The sequence below is a fragment of the Eleutherodactylus coqui genome, chromosome 3, assembly GCF_035609145.1.
Source record: "Eleutherodactylus coqui strain aEleCoq1 chromosome 3, aEleCoq1.hap1, whole genome shotgun sequence".
Classification (NCBI taxonomy): domain Eukaryota; kingdom Metazoa; phylum Chordata; class Amphibia; order Anura; family Eleutherodactylidae; genus Eleutherodactylus; species Eleutherodactylus coqui.
In genome coordinates, this window is record NC_089839.1 from 260931341 (window position 1) to 260954131 (window position 22791).

Consider the following 22791-nt stretch of genomic DNA (forward strand, 5'->3'; position numbering starts at 1 on the left):
ACTCCCATCATCTTGAAAAATGGGGTGCCTTTAGGAGCCGCTACTCCATTCATTACAATGGGAGCGTTGGAAATCTCTGGAGCCTCCATTGAAATGAATGGAGCAGCGGCATGCATGTATTACCTCTGCTGAGTTCATGTGGGGAAATCTTCGGGAACCCCATTCTAGGCACTGTGGCATCCCAGAGGTTGGACACCCACTGATCACAAAGTTATTCCTGTCCTGTATATTGGGGATATTTTATCACTTTGCACAACTTCTTTAATATGCAGAAATTGCCTTTTACAGTTTGCAAATATTTGCACATTCACACTCTAGTGCAAACTGAGTTATGTTTGCTTTGTATTACTTGATCAGTCTGTATGACATGCGATACAATACAAACTTAATTGGACCTGGATTTCTAATACAGTTTAACTCTTAAAAGCCCCTGGAAGTACAGTGGTGCCTTGACATGCGCGTTTAATCCGTTCCGAGACGGAGCTCGTAAGGCAAAAAACTCGTATGTGAAAGCACTTTTCCCCATTGAAATGCATTGAAACGCCATTAATGTATTTCTATGCATTTTAATGGGGAAACTAACTACTTGTAGAAAAGAAATCGATACTCAACTCAAGGAAGATGGAAAAATACCTCTGCAGCCCCATCTATTGGATGGCAGCATTCCTTCAAATCAATATGACTTTCTAACAAGTCTTAACAATGATTGGGAATAGGAAAGTTGGCGCTGCAGTAGTATTTTTACATCTTTCTTATTTGCATAAATTACCCAGAGGAGCTTGCATGGCCTTATAAGTCTCCTCACTCACTTTCTAGGTGTCCCTAGACCCCTTTTGGGTGCTCTCATTTGGGAGAGACTATGACATCCCCTTACCCACTCACCTCCTAGGTGTCTCCACATACATTTTGGGTGCTCTCATTAGGGAGACACAACACCCCTTTTGACCCACATCACAGGCCTCTCACAAACCAAGCCAGAAGCCTGCTGCACACTGATGAGGGGCAAACACCCCAAAACAGCTGTATGTGCATTGGTTTTGTGGCTTTCTTTCTTATTCCCAATCATTGTTAAGACTTATTAGAAAGTCACATTGATTCTTAGGAATGCTGCCATCCAATAGGTGGCGCTGCACAGGTATTTTTCCATCCTTCCTTATTTGCATCACATATCATGTGCGGGGCTACATCTTTAAAGGCAACCTGTCATTTTTTTTTTTAATTTAAATTTGCAGGACATGCAAGGCTGAAATGGAAGAGAGAGATCACGAGCTGCTTGACTTGGACCAGGTCTTGAAGGACCGGAACTGGGAGCTAAAACAAAGAGCAGCACAAGTGAGTATTAAAAAGTACCTCCACATTTGTTGTCCTCAATGTCATTATCATCTAGTGTAAACTTATATAAAACTACTAATGTGATATTTAGTAATGGTGACCCGACAGATGGAAATAGTGAGATATACCATACAGGCTTTGGTTTTAGTGGCAGCACTTAACTAAATTTGTGTTTTAGGTTCCCTTTTAGTGATTGATTCTGTCACCATTAAGATGCTATCCCATCTACAGTATGTGCATTATATTACAGAGCAGGAGGAGTTCAGTAAATTTTATAATTGTATATTAATATATAATTTTGTGTAAAAATATATAGCTTAGTCTAAAAAAATAATCAGTATATCCTGTAACTTATTGATTGAAACCCCTGCACCTTCTGGGCTTAAGGCCCTTTTACACCTTACGATTATCGCTTAATCAACCGCACAACTGAACGAACTGCTGACCTTTTTGAATAAAATTACAAGTGCAGATAATGGCTTTAATTAGCTGCATTTTCCTCCATGAGTTGTTTGCTCAGCTTGGCGTGTGTTTATGCCATGGTTATCACATAAACACACGCCAAGCTGAGCAAACATCTGGCCATCAAATTCCATTGTTCTCCTCCAGGCAGAGTAAATGTTGTACTCATTATGTATGCAAAGCAAACACAATCAGTATGCAGTTAGGAAAGCCTTTTGAACAACCAAGGGATGGTTTTCATGTGGGCTAAAACCCACCTCTTAACTACAATTGAACGAATAGTGCTCGACTGCCCCCGTTTACATTTAACGATTATCGCTCACTTTCAGCCGTTTGAACGAATTTTAAGCTATAATCGTGTGTAAAAGGACCTTTTAGGAGTTGAGTGTTGTTAATCATTGACCGACAGCCTTCCATGTATGAGTGTTCTTACAAAGATAGCTGTCAATCTTTGATTAGGACCACCCACTGGACGCCTAAGCCCAGAATGAACAGGGATTTCAATCAATAAGTTATGCTGACTCTTGTCACATTAAACTTGTATATCCATCGGCTCGGCTTAGCCTGCTGTAAAATATAATATTTTTCAGAGCAGACTGCTTACTCAGCATTACAGGTTTCTTTTTAAAGTGTTTTTTCTGCTCTTCAAAATTGAGTACCTACCCCCAGGATAGGTCATCAATAGCTGATTGGCAGGGGTCCACTGCCTGAACTCTGGCCGATCCACTGTTCGCTGGGCCAGATGTTGCCCTGTACACAGAGGAGAAGGCAGATAGCTGTGTACATTGTGCAGTGGCCAGCATGGTATTGCAATAGAAGTGAATGAGACCTGTGCCTGCATGGGTCATTGGTTTTAAACAGCTGGAAAACCCTCTTAAGGACAGTTCTTTATATTTTGTGATGTATGGAATAAGACATTTTTCCTACCCTCCCCTCTTTCAGTGAACTATTGCTTGTCCCAATGAATCATAGTGCTGTGTTCCTGCTTTATTTACAGGTAGTATAATGTCAAAGGGAATTCCTTGAAATTCATTTGAACTTCTTCCTTTTGCAGCTCACACAGTTAGACATGACAATTCGGGAACATAAAGAAGAACTGCAACAAAAAATTATTCAGCTTGAGAGTTCTTTGAAGAAATCTGATTTGGAAACAAAAGAGCACATTAAACAGGTGAGGATTCGCTGTCATTGAGCCGTGTTCAAGTAGAACTCCTAAAACGTCGTCTGTCACATCTTATTGTTCTCAGCTAACAGGATTTTCAAGTTTGGATGAAGACTAAAGTTATCTTATTTTGGTTTGAAATTTCTATTTATTGGTAAAAAAAAATTAAGAAGGAAAAAAAATCACTAAAACCCTTAAAAGCACATTGTAGGATGTGCCAACAATGTCCATGTGATGCAGTCTGACCTCCTTCAAGCTCTAGAATGACGTGGCAATAGGAAAGTAGCATACTGCTAAAAACTGCTTTTGAAGGCTGCTTGGCCAGCCCTTCTATGATCAAACATGCTTAACAAATTATATAATCTATGCGAAATATAAATATATAAAGGGAGAACAAACTATTGTTTTGCTGTGTACTGGATAATGACTAACAATTAGGCTTTGTTCAGATCTATACATTGGAGTATACCTCCGATGCATGCCCTTGTATAGCCTTACAATTGCATATGTCGGCAGTTGGCCACAATGTTTTTAGGAAAACTGTATACCCCGTGGTATATAGCTCTTTACTCTTTTTGTGGTGGTCCACTGTATAGAAAAGCGTAGTTTACTGTGCTTTCCTATATAGTAAAAAAGGGGGAAAAAATTTGCTGACGTACGAGGGAGGCAAAAAGGACACTCTTCTGACTAGAGAGAGAGAGAGACGTGAACCTAGGGGGAAAAAAAAGAAAAGCTCGGCCCCCGGCGTCCCACATACAAAAATGCTTGAGTCTCCCATTGTAGTCAATGGGGTTCATTACTCGAGTAGAGCTCTCGAATTTTACGAAAAGCTCGAGTCGAATTATGCGTACTCGAGCATTTGGGTGCTCGCTCGTCTCTATTCATCTGTAATTAGGGCTGTACACCCACTGATTAGTTTCTGCGATATTTGACAGATTTCAGCTCTTGATGAAAAACTCCAAGAAGTGCGGAATCGGCTGCATGAAAAAGATTTTGAGTTGTTACAGAAAGATCAACATATAACTCGGCTACAGAAGGAAAGTGAGAAAAAACAACAAACAATAACAGAAATGGAGCAGGTAAGTTGGAACACAAGTTCACAGTTACAATCATAAGATGCTTAAGTATTCTATTTCGTAAAAGCATTTTAATACATATATTTGGTATATTGTACAAGAGCCAAACCGGTGTGCGGTAGACTTCAGTAATCTGAATATCGGATTATGCAAAGATGCCAAGGAAGGAATTTATCAAGGGTTTTGCCTCGGTTTTCTGGCATAACATCAATAAATTTAACTGCATGCGCAAAAATTTGAAGTTTTTTTTAGATTGCTGTCGCCAGTTTTCAAGAAAAGTGGGTAGGGTTTGGATCCCAACAATTTTATTAGAATTTACACTAGAAATTGACAAAATTGTAAGTGCAAATCTACATCATCTTTGATGTCACATGGCTAACCTTTATGATATTAGCCATGGTTTGCTACATTACACAGTGCTGGGTCTTAGACCTTGCTCTTGTAGTGGAATGACATCACCGATTCCATGTTGGAATCAGCGTGGTCTCTGCGATCCATTATTTTTAATGGTAATCCCCACGTAGTTGATATGGCTCAGATTTGAAATCCACATCAGAGACAAAAAAAAAAGTTGTATCAATTATTATTGATACAGCTTCCACATGGAAGTCTCGTTGAGTGGATGCACATAAAAATCTTTATTCGTATAGCACCAACTTATTCCGCAGCGCTTTTGGAGCATGGGGGAGTTCCATGGCTCCACAAAGGTTACATATGGTATTCAAAAATTATGAAAAAAAACAAAAGGAGGGTGGGGGGTCATAGATAAGGTAGAGGGCAGGGGATAGGGCGAGGAGGAACACAGCAATGTGAATAAAACATGTGGTGGTTTATTTATTTTATGGAGCACATGGGGTGTGGATAGTGCAGGAGGTACGGGGGCAAGAAATATATATGATAGGCGTTTTATGGATTTTTTCCATCGAATGGGACTAAATCCACAGGATTATAAAATGTAAATCCATGATAGAAATCTGAGGGGCAGCTTCTGTTTTCTGCCACAGAGTCCACAGTGGATCTTTCCAATGGAAGGTTTTTATCAGGATTTTATTGTATATGTATGTTAACTTTTGCTGAAAAAAAAAATATATCAAAAAAGGCACAGTGTCTTATTTTCTTATTTTTTTTTGGGGGGGGGGGTTATACTCACTTGGCCTGTGGCATCTGAGCCCCCCGCGCCGGATTCCGGCGCTGCGGCAGGCTATCGTGTCCCCAGTGTTGACACAGCACTCTTTCTGGTGACGGGGCTTTGAATACCCCGCCTCCAGCAAGCGAGTGCTGTGATTGGATCTCGAGTGCCGCTGGCTCAGCCAATCAGAGCCGGCGCTTGATGAACCAATCACAGCCATTCAGTTATGTCATTCACTGAATGCCTGTGAATGATTGAGTGCCGGCTCTGATTGGCTGAGCCAGCGGCGCTCATGATCCAATCACAGCACTTGCTTGCTGGAGGTGGGGTAATTAAAGCCCCGTCACCAGAAAGAGTGCTTTGGCAACGCTGAGGACCCGACAGCCTGCCGCAGCGCCAGAGACCACTGAAGATCGGGGTTGGGCTTATTATCGGGGTACGGCTTATTTTTGGGGAACCGCCTTATGTATCTATGTGCACACACACTGATTCAAAAGTTAGAGCCACCCAGAATATCTTCTGAACGAAAAGAGATACAAGTAGGAAACTTTATATAACACTTAGATAGATGAGGGAAAAACTTTTTGGCACTATGCTGGTGTCCTCGCGGTGCTGTTGGCGGCAGCCATCTTGGATTCAGCCCAATTAACTTCAATTGAAAGGCGGTCATAGGATACATGATTTGAGGGGTGGAATTTCATTAGAAATCGATAGGTGTGGTAATTTTTTTCAATGCTGCATGCATCAGTTATGGCTGATGTCATGCTAAGTATTAATAAAGTTGCTACAGTGAGTAATGTGGCATGCAAACACTTATTGCATGTCTTTTCAGGTACCGGAAGATGCCACTAACAATCCAGGATACAATTAACATCATCCTGATGGTTGGTAACTAAAGTTCATGTGACGTAGCCGAGGCTTTCATGTGGGAATTGGAAACGCTGCTTGGACCACCCACTCTTGGTGTGTCCTGGACACTAGCAGTTTCCCTGTACTTTTGACTCCACTTACTGACACTTTGTGCATGGACTGTCTTCCTGGGTGATCTTGATTGAAAGCCTCGCCCTCCTCACTTCTGTTACCAACCATCAGGATATTACAGTTCTGTCCTGAATTGTTAACTGTATCTTCACCCATGATGGCAGCAGGAGAAAGAGAGCGGATCCACAGCCAAGGACAGAAAACCTGCAGATAAAAAGGGCGAGCCTCTCCATCACATCAGTGGTTTCCTGACCTTGCAGGGAGACCTGCATTTCTATTCATTAGCATTTTCTGATGAAAGTCTTCCTTTAAATCATGTATCCAATGACCGACTTTCCATTGAAGTTTTTTGGGCTGAATCCAAGATAGCTGTCGCCAGCCATTTTGTACTTTTCTTTTCACGTGGATCGCTTTCGCATTTCCTGGATAATATTACCAAATTTTGTTCACTTACGTCCCATCTCTGAATGGGGATACTTTAATTATAATTACAGTTTAAGTGTGTGTGTTATGTATTTTATATATATTATATACACATTTGCTTTTCATTATTTGTCACTGTGTATAGTTGTCTGTTTTTTTAATTCTAATCTGCAGTTTTCACCCTGGCCACTAGGCCCAATAATAAGCTGGTAAAAGGTAAGGTGCCCTGGTGCAAGCACTGAGTCATGACTCGGAAGGATGGGAGGCTGAGTCAACCTTGATCCGGCTGCCTGACCTAAGTAGGGATTAAACTCACAACCTTCAGGTTGTGAGCGAGAGCTTAGGACTGCATTTCTGCTGCCCTAACATATGTGCCACATGGGGCTCCCAATAGTAGGCTGACTCTTCTTCTAATGTACAGAAGCCTCTTCGACTATAGACACAATAGCCTGTAGAGGGTTTAGTGACTAAGTCTCCTTCAGTTTATTAGGTCTATAGTCCATAAAGCTGCTGTACAGAACAGGAAGTGTCAGCCTATTAGGCTTGGTGGCCAGTGCAATAACTGCCATATGTTAGCATCATCTTTTTTCTATAACTAGTAACATGGAAAATAAAAAACAATCACGAAGATAATGCGTAAAGCTTCTTTCACACTACATTTTAAGGGCTCTCTCACACAAGCGAGTGTTTTCCACGGGTATCGCCTGCACAAGGAGCATTCAGCAGTACGCAATGCATTTTGTTCGAAAAAATCCCTGTACACAGTGTTGGCGTGTATGTGCGCATAATATGCGCCAAGATAGAGCATGTCCCGGTCTTTTTTAAGCACTGTGTGTGAGTAGCACAGTTGAAAGTAATGTAAAGGTTATTACTGCGTATTACCCATGCAAAATCTGCAAGCTTAATATGCGGTAAAAACCACTCATGAGAGAGCCCTACCCCTCCGTCTCACTTATTTACCCATATGTTCTCCTGGTTTTCATAAGACAAGAACCAGTGTAGAATGTAAGGAGTCTAATAGAAAAAATGAATTACCAAAATAAAATTGGAATAAATAATTGTGACACAGTATCACATCAGCGAGCGATAAAGTAGAGGGTGTCTGAGCTTACAGGACCGCCCTTCCAGGAAGGGTAGACCATGTAATGGCACATTGAAGCATTCAGCAGGTTCCAGTTATATGCAACTATATGATTACTGCACAGCTTAAATGCCCTCCTATTTTTGAGACTCTCCAGAAATTTGACTCCTTTTATAAGTTTTCTACTACAGACTCGGTCCTTCTTTAAGATTTAATATATGCATCACAATCATTTAAAGGCGGTTGTAACTTTATTCACATTTTCAGACCTCAAGAGAACAGCAGAATTGCATCTCGGAGCAGCACCAAAAGGGCAAGGATCTCGGCCAGCAAGTGAGGCTGGAACGGGAGCGCATGCAGTCCTGTCATCTAGAGCTCAAGGAAACACGGCAGCAGCTGGCTGAAGCTCAGAAGGAATCAGACCGGCTTACACATAAGCTGGAGGAAATGGATCTTCTGTCCAGAGAAGAGGTAAAACATTACTCCTGCAGAGGGGGATCCCTAAACTGCTTTTCATTGTTGAGTACTACTTTTGGCAGGCCACAGAATATTCGTCACGGTAATTTAAAGGCTTCTATAAAGTAGAAACATTTTTCTTGCTCTATTGTATAATATTAAATGACTGCGCAATAAGTGAGTCCCCCTTAGCCGGTTGGAGAGAATGATGAGGTCTAGTGGGTGGGCTGTCAAGCAAGAAATGATGCACCAAGGCAGCATGGGAAATGACATGCCACGAACATGGAAGCCCCCAAGTGGAGTGAAGAGCATGGAAGAAGGGGTCATAAAAAAAAATCAAAGACAAAGGTTATTCTATTGTCTTTATTTAACCATAACAAGGCTTCTAGGCTGGGACTACATTGCAACTTGCAGTACCTGGAGCAAGTTTGGATTTCTTGCAATCGCCACGTTGTAGTAACTTGCGAACTGAGATGCGACTGCATTCACTTCCACTAATATGCAATGCTGGAGGGTTATAGTGTGAGCTTTGGGTGTGTGGCCAAAGTCGCAATGCAGCCCTAGCCTAAAGAGGAAAGTTTTGACATTTTAGTCCTATCAAAATCTACAGTTATTTTCTATCCTGTGGATCCACAACGATCGTTGGTATAGGGGCCCAGAGACTCCCATGCAAATGAAGTGAAAGATGTGCTTGCATGCCACCACTCTATTCATTTCAACAGCAGCACCAAAGATTGCTGAGCGCTTGGACCTTCACCAATCATAAAGTATTCCCCTATCCTATGAATAGGGGATAACTTTAGATTTTGGTCTAACCACTTCAATTGATTAATTGCTTAAAAACCCCAAAGTCATTCATTAAAATGTAAAAAAAAGGCTCAGCTATAAATCTGCCTTAAAGAGATATTCCGGAGACTGGGTAAAATTTTCAAAATTTCACCCAAACGTTTCCACTTAGGGCCAGAACCTTTTATTGCTGACCTGCACTAAGCCTGGGTTCACACAGGGCGGAATTGCCAGCAGAATGTCCGCAGCAGACCTCCCGCTGCAGATCAGCTGCGGAATGCCTGCCTCCAAACCCCGCACCATTTCATCGCGGATTCCTGTGCGGAATTCACCCCCTCATTGAGAGGGCATGAGTTCCACAGCGGAAACAGTGATACAATTGACATGTCGCGGATTTGAATTCTGCACCGCAACAAAGTTCCCCCACAGGTTTTGTGCGGGTTATTTCCGCAGCTTGTGGACATGATTTTCAAAATCTCACCCACTTTGCTGCTACTGTAAATGAAGCGGAATTTCTGTGATATGTTGTAATTCACCATGCCAGATCCTTATATTCCCCTATATCTGCCGTTGGGAGAGAGTTGGTACACCCCTAGGCACGTAGAATTTTTATCCAGCTTTGCCAAAAACAGCCGGTTCGGTAAACTTTTCTCTTATGTGTATGAGCATCCTTACTGACACATAGAAAAGGCAAAGATATAACCTACCCACACTGATAAGATTGCTCTTCTGCGCTCCTTTGTACTGCCTGATCATTTTATATTATCTTTTTTTTTTTTAATACAATCTCTTTCTGATTTCCTTATGTCAGCGGCAGCGTTTGAAGCGAGATCTATATGATGCTCAAGATACAATTGCTAATTTAAAAACTGAACTTGAAGCCAGAAATGAGGTGATCAAAGCGACTAATGAAGTGTTGATCCTGAAGGTGAACTACATTTATTGAAATGCAATATAATTGTATATCAGTTGGAGTATTGAAACTATGTGTAATCCTCTCAGTCACTTCGTATTGCACCAGCTAATTGAGGGAGGTCTGAGTAGAAGGACATGATCCAGTTGTAAAAGCTCTTTAAAGGAGATACATTTCTATTCTGTAAAGGTCTAATGTTTGGGACTCATTACAAGAATCGGGGTCCCTTTTCCTTCCCCCTGTATGAATGGAGTGGTAGTTCTACCACTTCATTCATTTCTATGGGACTGCTGGAAATTGCCAAGCGCTGTACTTCTCTTCTGCAGATCCATAGAGATGAATGGAGTGGCAGTGCAGATGCTCCATTCATACAGGGGGACATAGGACCCTTGTCATCGGTGATGACCCCAATGATTGAACCCCACTAATCTGATACTCATCCCTTATTTTGTGGTTAGCGGATAAGTTGATATCTTGGGATAATTCCTTTCAGGCAGCCGTGCACATTAGATGAACGTCAGCAGAACCCTACATTATTGACAATGATAACACTTTTACTGCTCATTTCTTCGCACCCTCTCAGCGTGGTCTCCATCTATCAGAGCAGCACCAAGTATGAGCAGTAGAAGGGAAGGACTTGTCACTGGCAGAAGCCAGCTCCACTTTCTTCAGAAAGTAAAACCTCAAAGTGTCCATACACATTAGATGCACACTTGGTTGTCAAATGAGTGTTCATCTGACAGCTATCCGAGATGTATGGTAACCTTAAAGGGCCAGTCTGGTGAGAATGCATTTATACATCCCTGAAGGCCACCTATGTAGATTGTAATCACTTCCATGCAGTGCACTCTCCTGTCTGATTGATACTGAGATTTCTTCCTGCTTTCAGTTTCACTATTCTGTGATATCAATCCCATGATGCATCAGCATATCACATGCTACAGCCTGTACCATCTCTGCCTGCTGGAAGGACACTGCATTTGCCTAAGTGAGCTACAGACCATACGTATACAGTCAGGAGGATGAGCTGTAATCTCCTCTATTATAGCTATGTGACAGGAGTCTCTAATCATCCACAGTAACTGTGACAGGAGTTTGCGTCTCCCGCTATTGCTTGGGTCCATGTAATAGCAAAACGCAAGAGTTACGCTGACTGAAAAACTGACTAATTCAGGAATACATAAACCCTCGTAAGTTTAAGCTAGTTGGGGAAGTGGGTTAGCCAGCGGTGAGTTGGAATCTGCTTCTTTAGGCCCATCCACTGCTTGTCTGATGCTATAGGGCTCTCAAAGTATCCCCTGTGCAGTTCGGGTCCCATGGGGAGGCTGCCTAGTGACATCTGCGGGTCTCATGTGGCCTCGAACCGCTTGCAGTTTACACATAGCTGTAGCCTTGGCCTCCATTAGCTCACTGACCAACAGAGCGCCTCAGCTCCGCACCAGGGCGTTTCCTGCTAGCTATGAGTCCTGGGACATACGGTACCTCACCTTGTGCTCCCGTCGCCTGGTGCCAAGGGATGTCATCGGCTGTGGCCTGTGTCTGGAGTTCTGGTGGGAATCTGATAGATCGGCGGCCGCCGTCTTGCTGGACGGCAGCAGCGCTAAGTTCTCTTCCAGCAGGAGGATCGAGCCCCATCATTCCCCGGTCTTCTGTCCTATTGAGGTGATCTTCAGTAGGCTACGGGACACAGCTACCCACGAGGGGGTAAGACTTTGCTGACTCCTTTTTTTTCCAGCACTGTGGAGGCCAGGTGCACTATCGCTTTTGTCTTTTTGGATATATTATGTAGATATATCCATTCTGTTGGGATCTTTTCCACCATAACTTTATTGTGGCAGTAATTGTATTAATATGCAGTAAGGACTTCACAGTTATTATCTCTTTCTCTGGCATTTGTACCAGATCTTCAAAATTACTGAGCTGTAGCTGCCATCTAGTGGTTTATTCTTCAATAGCATTTTCTCTGTTGCAAAACTGCTGTAGGGATCTTCTCCTGGTGCTGAACCCAGATGATGTACTGCCGCTACCGCCAGGTGACCACCAGAGCTTGCTCACCACCGTCTGATATCCATATGTATTTTCATGATGTGGTGAAAACTGGACATTTTCTTTAAAAGACTCCCCTGTGATATCATAATAGCTTCAGCTTGGCGTTCTTTCAGCTATAGATTACGCTTCTTCCTGTTTTGTGTGCCTCTTCAGTTTGCATGGCCCCTACCAAGCAGACCAAGCTCACTAAAGCTGGAGCCTAGCACTAGGGCAGATCCTCCACTTAGTGCCTCTACTGCGTCTCCAGGGACTCCCTCTTGACCGGTTACCCCAGCTGTGTCTCCAACGACTGGCTCAACTGTCATGGACATTATAAAGGCAATAATGGAGTGTCGGTCTGCGCTCACAGAGAAGATAAATGCTTTGGAAAATCTACGAGAAACTCACTACTGTGACGGAGATCCATATTTCTGATTTAGAGGATGCAGCTACACCACTTAGAGCTCAGGTGTCGGCACTTGAGTCTACTTCCTCTGCGCAACAACAGTAACTGAAGGACTTGGAAAATTACTCCTGTAGGTTCAGCATCAGATTGACAGGCCTACCAGAGGAAGTGGAGGGGAGAAATCTCTGAATATCTTGAGTCACTTAAAGGAGATGTCTCGAGGAAGCAGTGAATTTTTTTTTTTGCCCAGTCCCCCCCATAAAGTACACATTACTAAGCCCCCCTGTAAATGACATTTCTAGCTGGTTTGTACTTACCGTTCCAGCGTTTCAGCAACTTATAAAAGTTTCCCCAAGATGGCCGCCGGCTCTTTTCCCGTCGCTCGCTGCAGCCCGACGTGCGCGCTCCCGAGACGCTGCCAGCTGTGTCTCCATGCCAAACGACGCCCCGCAGCCGCCGACCGGACCCCTGGAGTGAACACGGCCGACCAGTCACCCACCGCCAGGCAGAAGGTAACCGGCGCAGCCCCCCCCCCCCCCGGCCCAGCGACAGCCCCCCCGGCCCAGCGCTAGTTCCCCCGACGCAGCGACAGCCCCCCCCCCCCGGCCCAGCGCTAGTTCCCCCGGCGCAGCGACAGCCCCCCCCCCCGGCCCAGCGCTAGTTCCCCCGGCGCAGCGACAGCCCCCCCCCCCCCCCGGCCCAGCGACAACCCCCCCCGGCCCAGCGCTAGTTCCCCCGGCGCAGCGACAGCCCCCGGCCCAGCGACAGCCCCCCCCCGGCCCAGCGCTAGTTCCCCCGGCGCAGCGACAGCCACCCCCCCCCCCCCCCCCGGCCCAGCGCTAGTTCCCCCAGCGCAGCGACAGCCCCCCCCATCGCAGCGGCAGCCCCCCCCCCGGCGCAGCGGCAGCCCCCCCGGCCCATCACTTACCAGGACAGCTGGGCGGCTTCTCCGGACAGCTCGGCAGCTCTGCACCTTCCTCTAACAGAGGAAGGTACAGAATGGCCGCTCCAGCGCGCTCCCGAGCAGTGACAGCTCGTCTGCGCATGCGCAGAAGAGCTGTAGCGGGGAGCACACTGAAGCGGCTCGTGCTGAAAGGAGAAGACCGGACTGCGCAAGCGCGTCTAAAAAAGCAAGCTGCCAGCGAATTTAGACGGAACCATGGAGACGAGGACGCTAGCAACGGAGCAGGTAAGTGGAATAACTTCTGTATGGCTCATATTTAATGCACGATGTACATTACAAAGTGCATTAATATGGCCATACAGAAGTGCTGAACCCCACTTGGTTTCGCGAGACCACCCCTTTAAGCAATTCTATGACTTTGACTCATACTTGTCTCACTTTTGTGTTGAGCATGCACATCGCATCCTGACTAGAGTTCCAACTCTGGAGGCTCCCCCTCGTACATTTTATTGCTAAACTGTTGAACTATCGGGACAGAGACAAAGTTGAATCGTCTGATGGATTCTCTGAAGGTTGCAGGACAACTTGTGAGGATTTTTTCAGACTATTCCTTGTTAGTGCAAAAGTATCATCAAAAATTTGTGGAAGTAAAACGTTCCTGTGCCTTAAACAGCTTGTCTACGCAATGTTGTACCCGGCTAAGCTGGAAGCCATCAAGGACTCACTTTATCGACAAGCTGGAGGAGGTTATCGCCTGGCTGGAGCATCACTAGATCCTGGGTGTCATGAATGTGTTGTGTGGGGCTCATCAGCCTAGCTTGTCCTTGATAGTGTTGTCATTTATGCTATTCTTTGTCTCCTGTGGATGGGTGAGCCACTGATGACAATAGACTCCTCTATAATGGGCTTCATATTTGTATCTGTGTCGGCTTACACATCCCTATTGTGTATTTTTTTTATTTGTTTCCTTTATTAAGGATAATTGCACAGTACATAGTAAAATCATAATGAAATAAACTCAGTGTTACATAGATTACATGCTGTGCCATAGCTTGCTTGATCATAGTGGTATAACAACATTTTCCTTGTGTATTTTCCTTATAATTAACAGTAAACTATAACATAAAAACTTGGACCGTCTGTGTCGATTGTTTAAACTCTTTGTGGGGTAAGGCTCTGCACTTGCCATTTGGAAAGGGGATGGGTACCGGGGCACCCACAGTGGGGGGGGGGGGGGGGGGAGAAAGAGGGCAGGGGACGCCAGACTAGGGATTTAGTCCGTGGATAAGGTGGAGTTGGTATCCAGCCAAATATCCCATATTTTTTGAAATTTATTTGGACATCCTCTATTTTGATAGATGATTTTCTCGTATGAGATTACTGTGTTTACCAACCGAACCCATCCGGAGATCGTTGGGGTTCCCGCAGCCATCCAGTGAGTAGCTATTGTTTTACGTGCCAGGAACAAGGTCTTCTGTAGAAAAATGCGGGTGTGGTGCGGCCACTCCTCCTCCTCCAATAGGCCAAACAAAGTTACTTTGGGGTCCATTCCAATATTAAAGGGGGATGGTAGTAGCGAGTTTATGAAGGATACAATCTCGGACCAGAATCTGTTTATCAGGGGGCAATCCCAGATCAAATGCCAAAAGTTGGCCTCTAGTTGACGGCATCTATGGCAGGAGTTAGAGGAGGAGTTGCCCATTTTATATAGTCGGCTGGGTGTGAGGTACGCTTGGTGAATAATGTATAGCTGAATCAGTTTATTGTTGACTGCGGGGGAGACTGAGAGGTGGGATTCCGATATATCTACCCAGTCCTCCGGAGATAAGGACGGGATGGCAATTTTCCATTTATCGTAAGCTGAGGGGGGGTTATGGTCGGTTTTGGCTGAAAGGAGATGTGTGTAAAGGGCCGAGATTAGACCCTTAGGTCCTTGGGATCTGAGGATGCCAATCGTGGGGAATTTGGATATGTTTGTAGAGGTAGGTGGAAATTGGGAGTTCAGGGCATGTCTCAGCTGGAAATATCTAAATAGTTGAAGTTGTGGGGACTGTATTTTTTCGCGTAGTTGATTGAATGTGAGGAGGTTCCCGTCTGTATAGACGTCACCCACCGTCACCACCCCCAACAATCTCCAGTATTGGGGATCCGGAACCGACTGCAGGGCCTTAAGGCCAGGGTTGTTCCACAAGGGAAGTTCACACATCACTCCTTTGTATTGTTGGATGGCCCTGGCCTCCCTCCACACCTTTAGGGCGAGTTTGTGAAGTGGCAAAATATCGGAGGGATTGGTATGTTCTGGGAATTCCAGGAAGCTTAGAAGGTTGTTGCCTTTCACTTGTTTTGCCAGGTATTGGTCAGCGATGGGCATTTCTCGTTCCAAGAACCAGCTCCGAACATTACGCAGCTGCCCGGCTAAGTAGTATACGTGCAGGTCTGGAAGCGCCATTCCAGCTTGCTCTTTAGGTCTTTGTAGGGTCGAAAGACTGAGCTTTGAGCGAGTGGAGTTCCAAATGAAGGATCTGATGAGGGAGTTGAGGGTTTGGAAAATACGTTTGGGTACGGATATTGGCATGTGCTGCAGTATATATAGACATTTGGGTTGCGTGGCCATCTTTACCAGGTTTATGCGACCGGCTACTGAGAGTGGTAGTTTCGACCATCGTTCGAATTTATTTTTTACGTTTTCTAGCAGTGGGACAATGTTATCTTCTATAGCATTGTTTTGGTTTTGGGACATATACATCCCCAAATATTTGAATGTAGAGACCACAGCTAGGTTATATCTGGCGACGCAAGGGTCTGTTATTGGGTTGAGATTTGTATATAGGATTGTGGACTTGGGCCAGTTAACATGTAGTCCAGATAGGTGGGAGAATTTGTCAATTTGGGACATAGCGTGGGAGAAGGAGGTTATAGGGTCTGACAAAAATAGGATCGTATCATCCGCGTATAAGCCCACTTTACTTTCAAGTCCTGCCCATTTAATGCCGGTCACTTCAGGGGTGCTTCTCAACCGAATTGCCATGGCTTCGATGGCCATGGCAAATAAAGCTGGGGACAACGGGCATCCCTGCCGGGTGCCTCTTGCGGGGCGGAACTCGGCGGATGGGATGCCATTTACTATTACATTGGCACTTGGGGATTTGTAAATGGTTTTGATCCATTGTGAGAATTGAGGGCCAAACCCGAAACGGGCCAGGCAGGCCTCAAGGAAGGTCCACTCCAGCGAGTCAAAGGCCTTCATCATGTCCAGTGAGACTAGTGCCCAGGGCATGTTAAATTGTTTGCCCAGTTGGATCGCTGTCTGGACTCTCCGTATGTTGATTGTCGTGGATTTTCCTGGCATAAATCCGGTCTGGTCAGGGTGTATAATGGATAGGATTACTTGGTTTAGCCTTGTAGCCAGGAGTTTTGTTAGGATTTTATAGTCGGCGTTTACCAGGGAAATGGGCCGATAAGAGCTACAGTCTGTAGGGTCTTTATCTGGCTTCAAAATGACTATGATAGATGCTCCATAAAGCGAGGGTGGGAGGGAATTATCTAGTTGGGCCTGTTGTATCGTCTCTAGTAGCAACGGGGCCAGTTGTTCGTCGTAATTCCGGTACACCTCTATCGGGAGGCCGTCCGGGCCTGGGGCTTTATTGGATGCCATGTCTCGCATTGTCTGCCGGATTTCGTCTAGGGTGATTGGGGCTTCCAGGAATTCCACCTGTTCTTCAGACAGTGTTGGAAAAGTCAAATCGCTCAGGTAGTTTAGGACGTCTGCCTTAGTGGCATTTGTGGGTGAGCTGTACAGGTCAGCGTAAAATTCTTTGAAGCGATTTGTGATAGCTGGGGCGTCGGTCAGCTCATTGCCGTGTTGGTCTTTTATTTTAAGGATCGTGTTCGGGTGCTTCTCGTGCTTAATCAGGTTGGCTAGCAGATGGCTGGATTGGTTACCCAGCTCGAAATAATATTGTTTCACAAAGAATAGCTTGCGCTTGGCCTTAGCATGAAGTTGGTGTTTGTAGAGGCGGGAGCAACTGAGCCAAGCTTCTTTGTTAGAGTCTGTAGGGTTATCAATAAGTCTTTTCTGTCTCAAGTGTCTTGGATTCTATCTCTCTGTCAGCTTGGGAAGTCGTTTGTTTGATGTATGCAATGGCTGATTTAAGGAACCCTCGGAGGTATGCTTTAAGGGTATCCCATCTCAGAGCCGGATGGGTGTTGTTGTTATGGGCATCTAAAAAGAGAGATATATGGAATGGGGTTTGGTCATCTGGGCCTAGAAGTTTGAGCCAGAACGGGTGTAATTTCCAGGTAGGAAGGATTATGAGTTGAGGGAATTTCAGTGTTAGGAGTACCGGGCTATGGTCAGATATACCTCGCGGGCAGTGTGTTATATCTGAGAGGTACACCGCGACCTCCGCAGAGCTGAGTATATAGTCGATTCTTGAAAGGGCATTATGACCGAGGGAGTGGCAGGTGTACTCCAGGGTATCAGGGTGATGCAACCGCCAAAGGTCGACCCAGCCCACACTTTCAGTCATCTGCCGGAGGGGGGAGCTAGTGTTTGTGGCTGTGTTAGTTAGGGCGTGAAATTTGTCTCTGGTCGGGTCCATTACCTGGTTAAAGTCGCCCATGCAGAGTACTCCTGCTGAGGGGTATTGGTGCGCAAAGGCCATGGCCGCTTGTAGAAGAGAGAGATTATTATGAGGTGGGTTATAAATACACAGGATGACGTAAAGCTTGGAGTCTATTTCGGCATGTACGAAGATTAATCTACCTTCCGGGTCTCTACGAATGTTGATGGGATTCCATCTTATGGAGCTATGTATAAGTAATGAAACGCCTCTGGAGGAGAAGGTGTGGAAAGAGTGGGCCGCCCACTGCACCCACGGCCTCTTAAGAGTGTCCGCTCTGTCACTGGTAAGGTGGGTCTCTTGCAAGCATACGATGTGGGGGTTGGTTTGTTTAATAAAGGAGAAAACTTTTCTGCGTTTAAGGGCTGAGCCGAGACCGCGTACGTTCCAACTAAGGGGTTTTAAGATCATTGGTGTTGGTGTAAATGTAAAGCTCAATCAACGCGCTTATAATTAGGGGAAGGGGAGGGAGAGGTCTCTGCACATACAGAGCAATAGGGATCATCGGCATCGACAGTCCAGAACAAATAACAATAATTATCACAAAACAGATTAAACTTTTAGTTGTTGACATCCTGTCTGAATATAAACACAGGAATCCTAAATTAGGGTTCCTGTAAATCTAGAGACAGGAGACAATGAACAAACTTAAGCTACAAACTATCAAGTAGGTAGCTGATGTTGCTGGAGGGGAAAAAGTTCCAGTGGCCTATGGGTGGCTGGTTTAACCTAGTGGACTTAATTTGTTAGGTTAGGGTAGGATTGAGACACGGAAGGGTCCCGGGCTACGGGTTCGCATCGTTGGCGATCGGCCCACCACCCGTAGGTCAGGGGGATAATAAAGCTCCTCAGCCCCGATTTCCGCTAGCAGGCACATTTATATATGTTATGGATTAGCGCCTCTTGGTGACGTTGGATGCATTCTGAGCCATTCCAGAGCTTCAGTGGGAGAGTGTAGAAATGTCGCTTTTCCTTCTGCGACTATGCGCAGGCGGGCCGGATATGCCATGGAATAAGGAATGTTTCTATCTTTAAATTTCTTTTTGACCTCCATAAAGGTGGCTCTTTGTTTTTGCAAGTCCGCAGAGAAGTCGGGGAATATAGATATTATTGAATTGTTGTATTTGAGTGGACCTTTTAATCTGGCCTGTCGCAGGGCAGTGTCACGGTCTCTGCAGTTTAGAATTCTGGCTATAAACGGGCGCGGGGGTGCTCCTGGTTGTGGTGGTTTCGCTGGGACTCGATGGGCCCTCTCCACGGCAAAATGGGTGGAAAAAGCGTCGTCACCCAGCAATGTTTTAAGCCAGTTCTCCGTGAACGCTTCTGGTTGTGAGCCTTCTGCCTTCTCAGGTAGGCCGATTATGCGCAAGTTGTTACGGCGCGAGCGGTTTTCAAGGTCGTCAGTTTTTGCTTGGCAGTATTCCGCTGTTTTTATGGCTTTCTGTATTGCTGCGGGGATTGGGCGCAGGGAGTCCTCTACATTCGAGATGCGGTCTTCCATTTCTCGCACCCTGCCGCGCATATTTTGTAGGTCTTGTCTCAGGAGGACTACATCTGATTTGACTTCTTCTATCTTGTCTGTAAGGGCGGACTTACAATTGTTGATTGCTTCCAGGAGTTGACGCATTGTTAGTTCTGGTGGCTGCTCGGAAACATCATCGGTTTTCTTTGTTTGAGCTGGTTGCGCCGCCCGAGGAGAGTGGTCTGGAGTTTCAGTGCGTGAGAATTCTTTTAATCTTTCTGCCGCAGAGCCGCTTTTTTTGCGTACGCTCATGTTCACGGGTAGATAGTTCACGTGTTTAACTGGAGACGTAAGTGGTTTTTTTGGTGATGAGTGTTTCTGAGGGAAGTTACTTGATTTGGGTCTGGTTAGCCGGTCAGATAGCTTGTGGGGACTCTGCTGGGAAGCTTAAATTGTTAGTGACTGCGGGAGTCTCGCTGTCGCCGGGCCACGACCTTTGTTCCACTTAGTGTAGTATAGTATAGAAGGTATCGGGGCCGTTGCTTGTGGCCGAAGCCGGGTGGTGGATCCAACGGTTTGACGCGACTTTTGTGGGTTTTAGGTGTTGTTGACTATAGAGTCCTTGTATTTATGCGGTTACAATAGCTGTTAGAGGGTAGAGGTCCCGCAGCCTGGGCCGCAACTATGCAGGGTTTGTTCAGATCTGAGATAATTTATGGTGAGAAAGGTGGGGGGGGTGACACCGACCCCACGCCGCGACTGTCTGCTGAGGGCAATAACGTTCCGTCCCAGCGCACCAGAAGCGCAGATTGAAGTACAGGGAGCACTTTGTTCCTTGTGGGTCCTGCTGCTTGTCAGTTAAGTGGAGCTATATGTAAAGGCAGTCTATCTCCCGTGGACTCTCCAAGGCGCTATTATATGGTGGCATAGGCAGCAGGGGGGTGCTTCCCAAGGGGAGGTGGAGGTTCTATCTTTATGGGCTGCTTGCCCGATATACAGTCCCAGGGGGGTCACTGTCTTCTGACAGGTGTGTTGTCCCCCAGCCCCCGCTGGTTACTTACAATTTTGCTGCCGACTCCGCAGGGCCGGGTCCGGAAGGCAGGATCTGTGTAATTCAGAGTCCCTGGGGCCGTTAATTGACCCGCCTGGCCGTCACAGGGCGATTCCCGGGTGGGTGATGGAAGGTGCGGTCGGGCCGACCGTGGTACCGGGCGGACTGGTGCCTGTGTCCCCCGCGACTGTGCAGGATAGAGGGACGTCCCGCGAGCGCGCCGGCTCCTGGGGCTTAGGTCGGCGCTCCGTCGGATGTCTGGCAGGCGGCGGCAAGAGGTTGTGAGGCGGCGGGACGGTCGGGAGAGCCGCGGCCTCCGCGCAGCCCTCACAGCGGAGGATGAGTTCCGACGGCCAGGAGGCAAGAAGCACGCCCCCTCCGGGAAAGGATGTAGCGTCCGTCAGCCGTGGAGGACCTGTGGATGCACGGGGGACTGGTGGCAGAGTAAACCGCGGTCCCGGTCGGGGCCCCGCGGCAGGTAATCTTCGTCGGGGGCTGCAGAGCGGGCTTCTTCGCCCGCGGGGTCAGGTCCAGTGCGGCTCGTTGCGGAGTGTATGGCGGCAAAGGCAGGCGGCTGCAGGGGGTCTCAAGACGGCGGGGCGGTCAGCCGCGGTCTCCCCCCTGGGCCCGCCGCGGCGGCTCGATCCAGGGGTTAAACGCAATGTCCCGCTGACTGGGGTCCGGCCCGGGAGGTTCCCTTCCGTCTGGGTCGCGACCGGTTAAGGCAGCGCAAGGGGGGGGGGGGGGGGGGGAGAGGTTCGGCACAGACGAGGTGGCTGGGTCCCGGGAGATTTGCCGGGTGAGCTGTGTCTGGGCGAGGGAGGCAGACTCACTGGTCCACTCGGCTCACTGGTCCCAGCCGAGCTTGCAGGCAGGGGTTAGGGAGGTCGGCGTCAGGCTAAGCGCGGGAAAGTAACAGGACGTTGGCGCCGCTCCTCTTCCTCCTCGGCCCGCAGTCCCGTTATGGGTGTCAGGAGACTAAACGTGCCCCCAGCTGCGGTCCAACTCTCCTCTCAGGATCTATAGGTCCTTAGGCGGCGTTTTGGATCTCAGGATTCTGATGAGGCCAGGATTTTGTAAGGATTTTGGGTTATCCCCTGGGGAGCTCTCCTCACATGCGACTCTCCATGTTGGTCGCTGGCCACGCCCCCCCCCCCTATTGTGTATTTGTTGCAATAGTTTTTTTATTCTAACTGTTAATTCCTTTTTCAGGTCTCCAACTGGTCAATTCTACGCTTACATTTATGTACATGGGTACCACAGGGCTCTGTCCTAGGCCCAGTGGTGTTAAACATTTTTATAAATGATCTGGAGGAGGGAATTGATGGGGAAACTTGACTACATCTGCCGACGACACAAAGCTAGGAGGGATAGCTAACACTAGAGAAGAGAGAGTATTCAAAAAGATCTAGAAGAGCTTGAACAGTGAGCGTCGACTAACAGAATTGGTTTTTAACAAGGAGAAACGCAAAGTCCTACATCTGTGCAAGAAAAATGGAAGGAAAAAAAAAACATACAGAATGGGAGGAATTGGGCTAAGCAGCAGCACATGTGAAAAAGACTTGGTATACTAATAGATCATAGACTGAACATGAGTCAGCAGTGTGATGCAGTTGACTATTGAAATTCCAGTCAATGTAGCAGCTCGTACTTTTATAGAAGTTGTTCTTTTATGCTAAAAAAGTAATGGTGCTTATTTGGAAGCGGCCTACCAGAACTACTTGGATGCGTGAAATCAATAATGTTTTATTTACAAACTGACATCTAAGGCTCGAGGTTGTCAGGACAAATTTAATAAGGTTGATTACCCTAACACTATACTGAGTGTATTCCTAATGGAGACTTTATCATGGGGGTATCAATCGCTCGTTTTACCTGGCAGTTATGCTGTGGGTACGACTTGTTTGGCTGTTAGTTATGGCTCCTCGGTTGGGAGTCGCTGCTTCTTCCTTTCTTGTTGATTACATTAAACATAAAAAAGGATCTTCTGTATTATAGAGGAATATGTTCATGTCTTTATTGTGCTGCATTGATTCTCTGATTTTGTAGAAATTCTCCTTCTCTTCTCTCCTTTGATTTGCTGTTCTTTCAATTTGCATATTATTTCAGTATTTATTCATTCTCTGTACTAAATAAATTCCGAATGAACATTCCTTAAAAAATTTTTTTTTTAAAAACTCAGCTAATCAGAAGGGAGATCACATGACCAGCAGAGGTGAGGGGGAGGAGTCCAAAGTGCTACTTACATAATGAATATAAAAAAAAAGTTCACCAGAGGGGCCCTTTAAGAATATTGTTGACCTCTTCAAATGTCTGCTTTCTCATCAGCTTTGCTTGTGACTCTGATGTTTATAAGACGTCTTGTTTTTTTGTGTTTTTCTGTAGGAATCTGAGCTCACCAGATTAAAAGCTCGTATTTCAGGATATGAAAGATCACTTACCCTCAGACTTATGCCAAAGTCCTCCTCTCTTACTCCTGATGTGTTTGGTGCCCGACATGCACTAGAATCCTACAAC

The 22791-nt window shown here is 46.2% G+C and overlaps 1 protein-coding gene across 1 annotated transcript in view; it reads left to right on the plus strand.

Annotated features, from left to right (window-relative positions):
* The window catches only part of CCDC18 (coiled-coil domain containing 18), a 69573-nt gene that overhangs the window by 35587 nt on the left and 11195 nt on the right, over window positions 1-22791 (plus strand). The window contains exons 22-27 of the mRNA XM_066597360.1: window positions 1233-1332; window positions 2849-2965; window positions 3892-4035; window positions 7914-8117; window positions 9700-9816; window positions 22660-22791. The exon at window positions 22660-22791 is cut by the window's right edge and continues 343 nt beyond it. Of these exons, the coding sequence (XP_066453457.1) occupies window positions 1233-1332; window positions 2849-2965; window positions 3892-4035; window positions 7914-8117; window positions 9700-9816; window positions 22660-22791 (814 nt within the window). The remainder of the gene's footprint in view (window positions 1-1232; window positions 1333-2848; window positions 2966-3891; window positions 4036-7913; window positions 8118-9699; window positions 9817-22659) is intronic.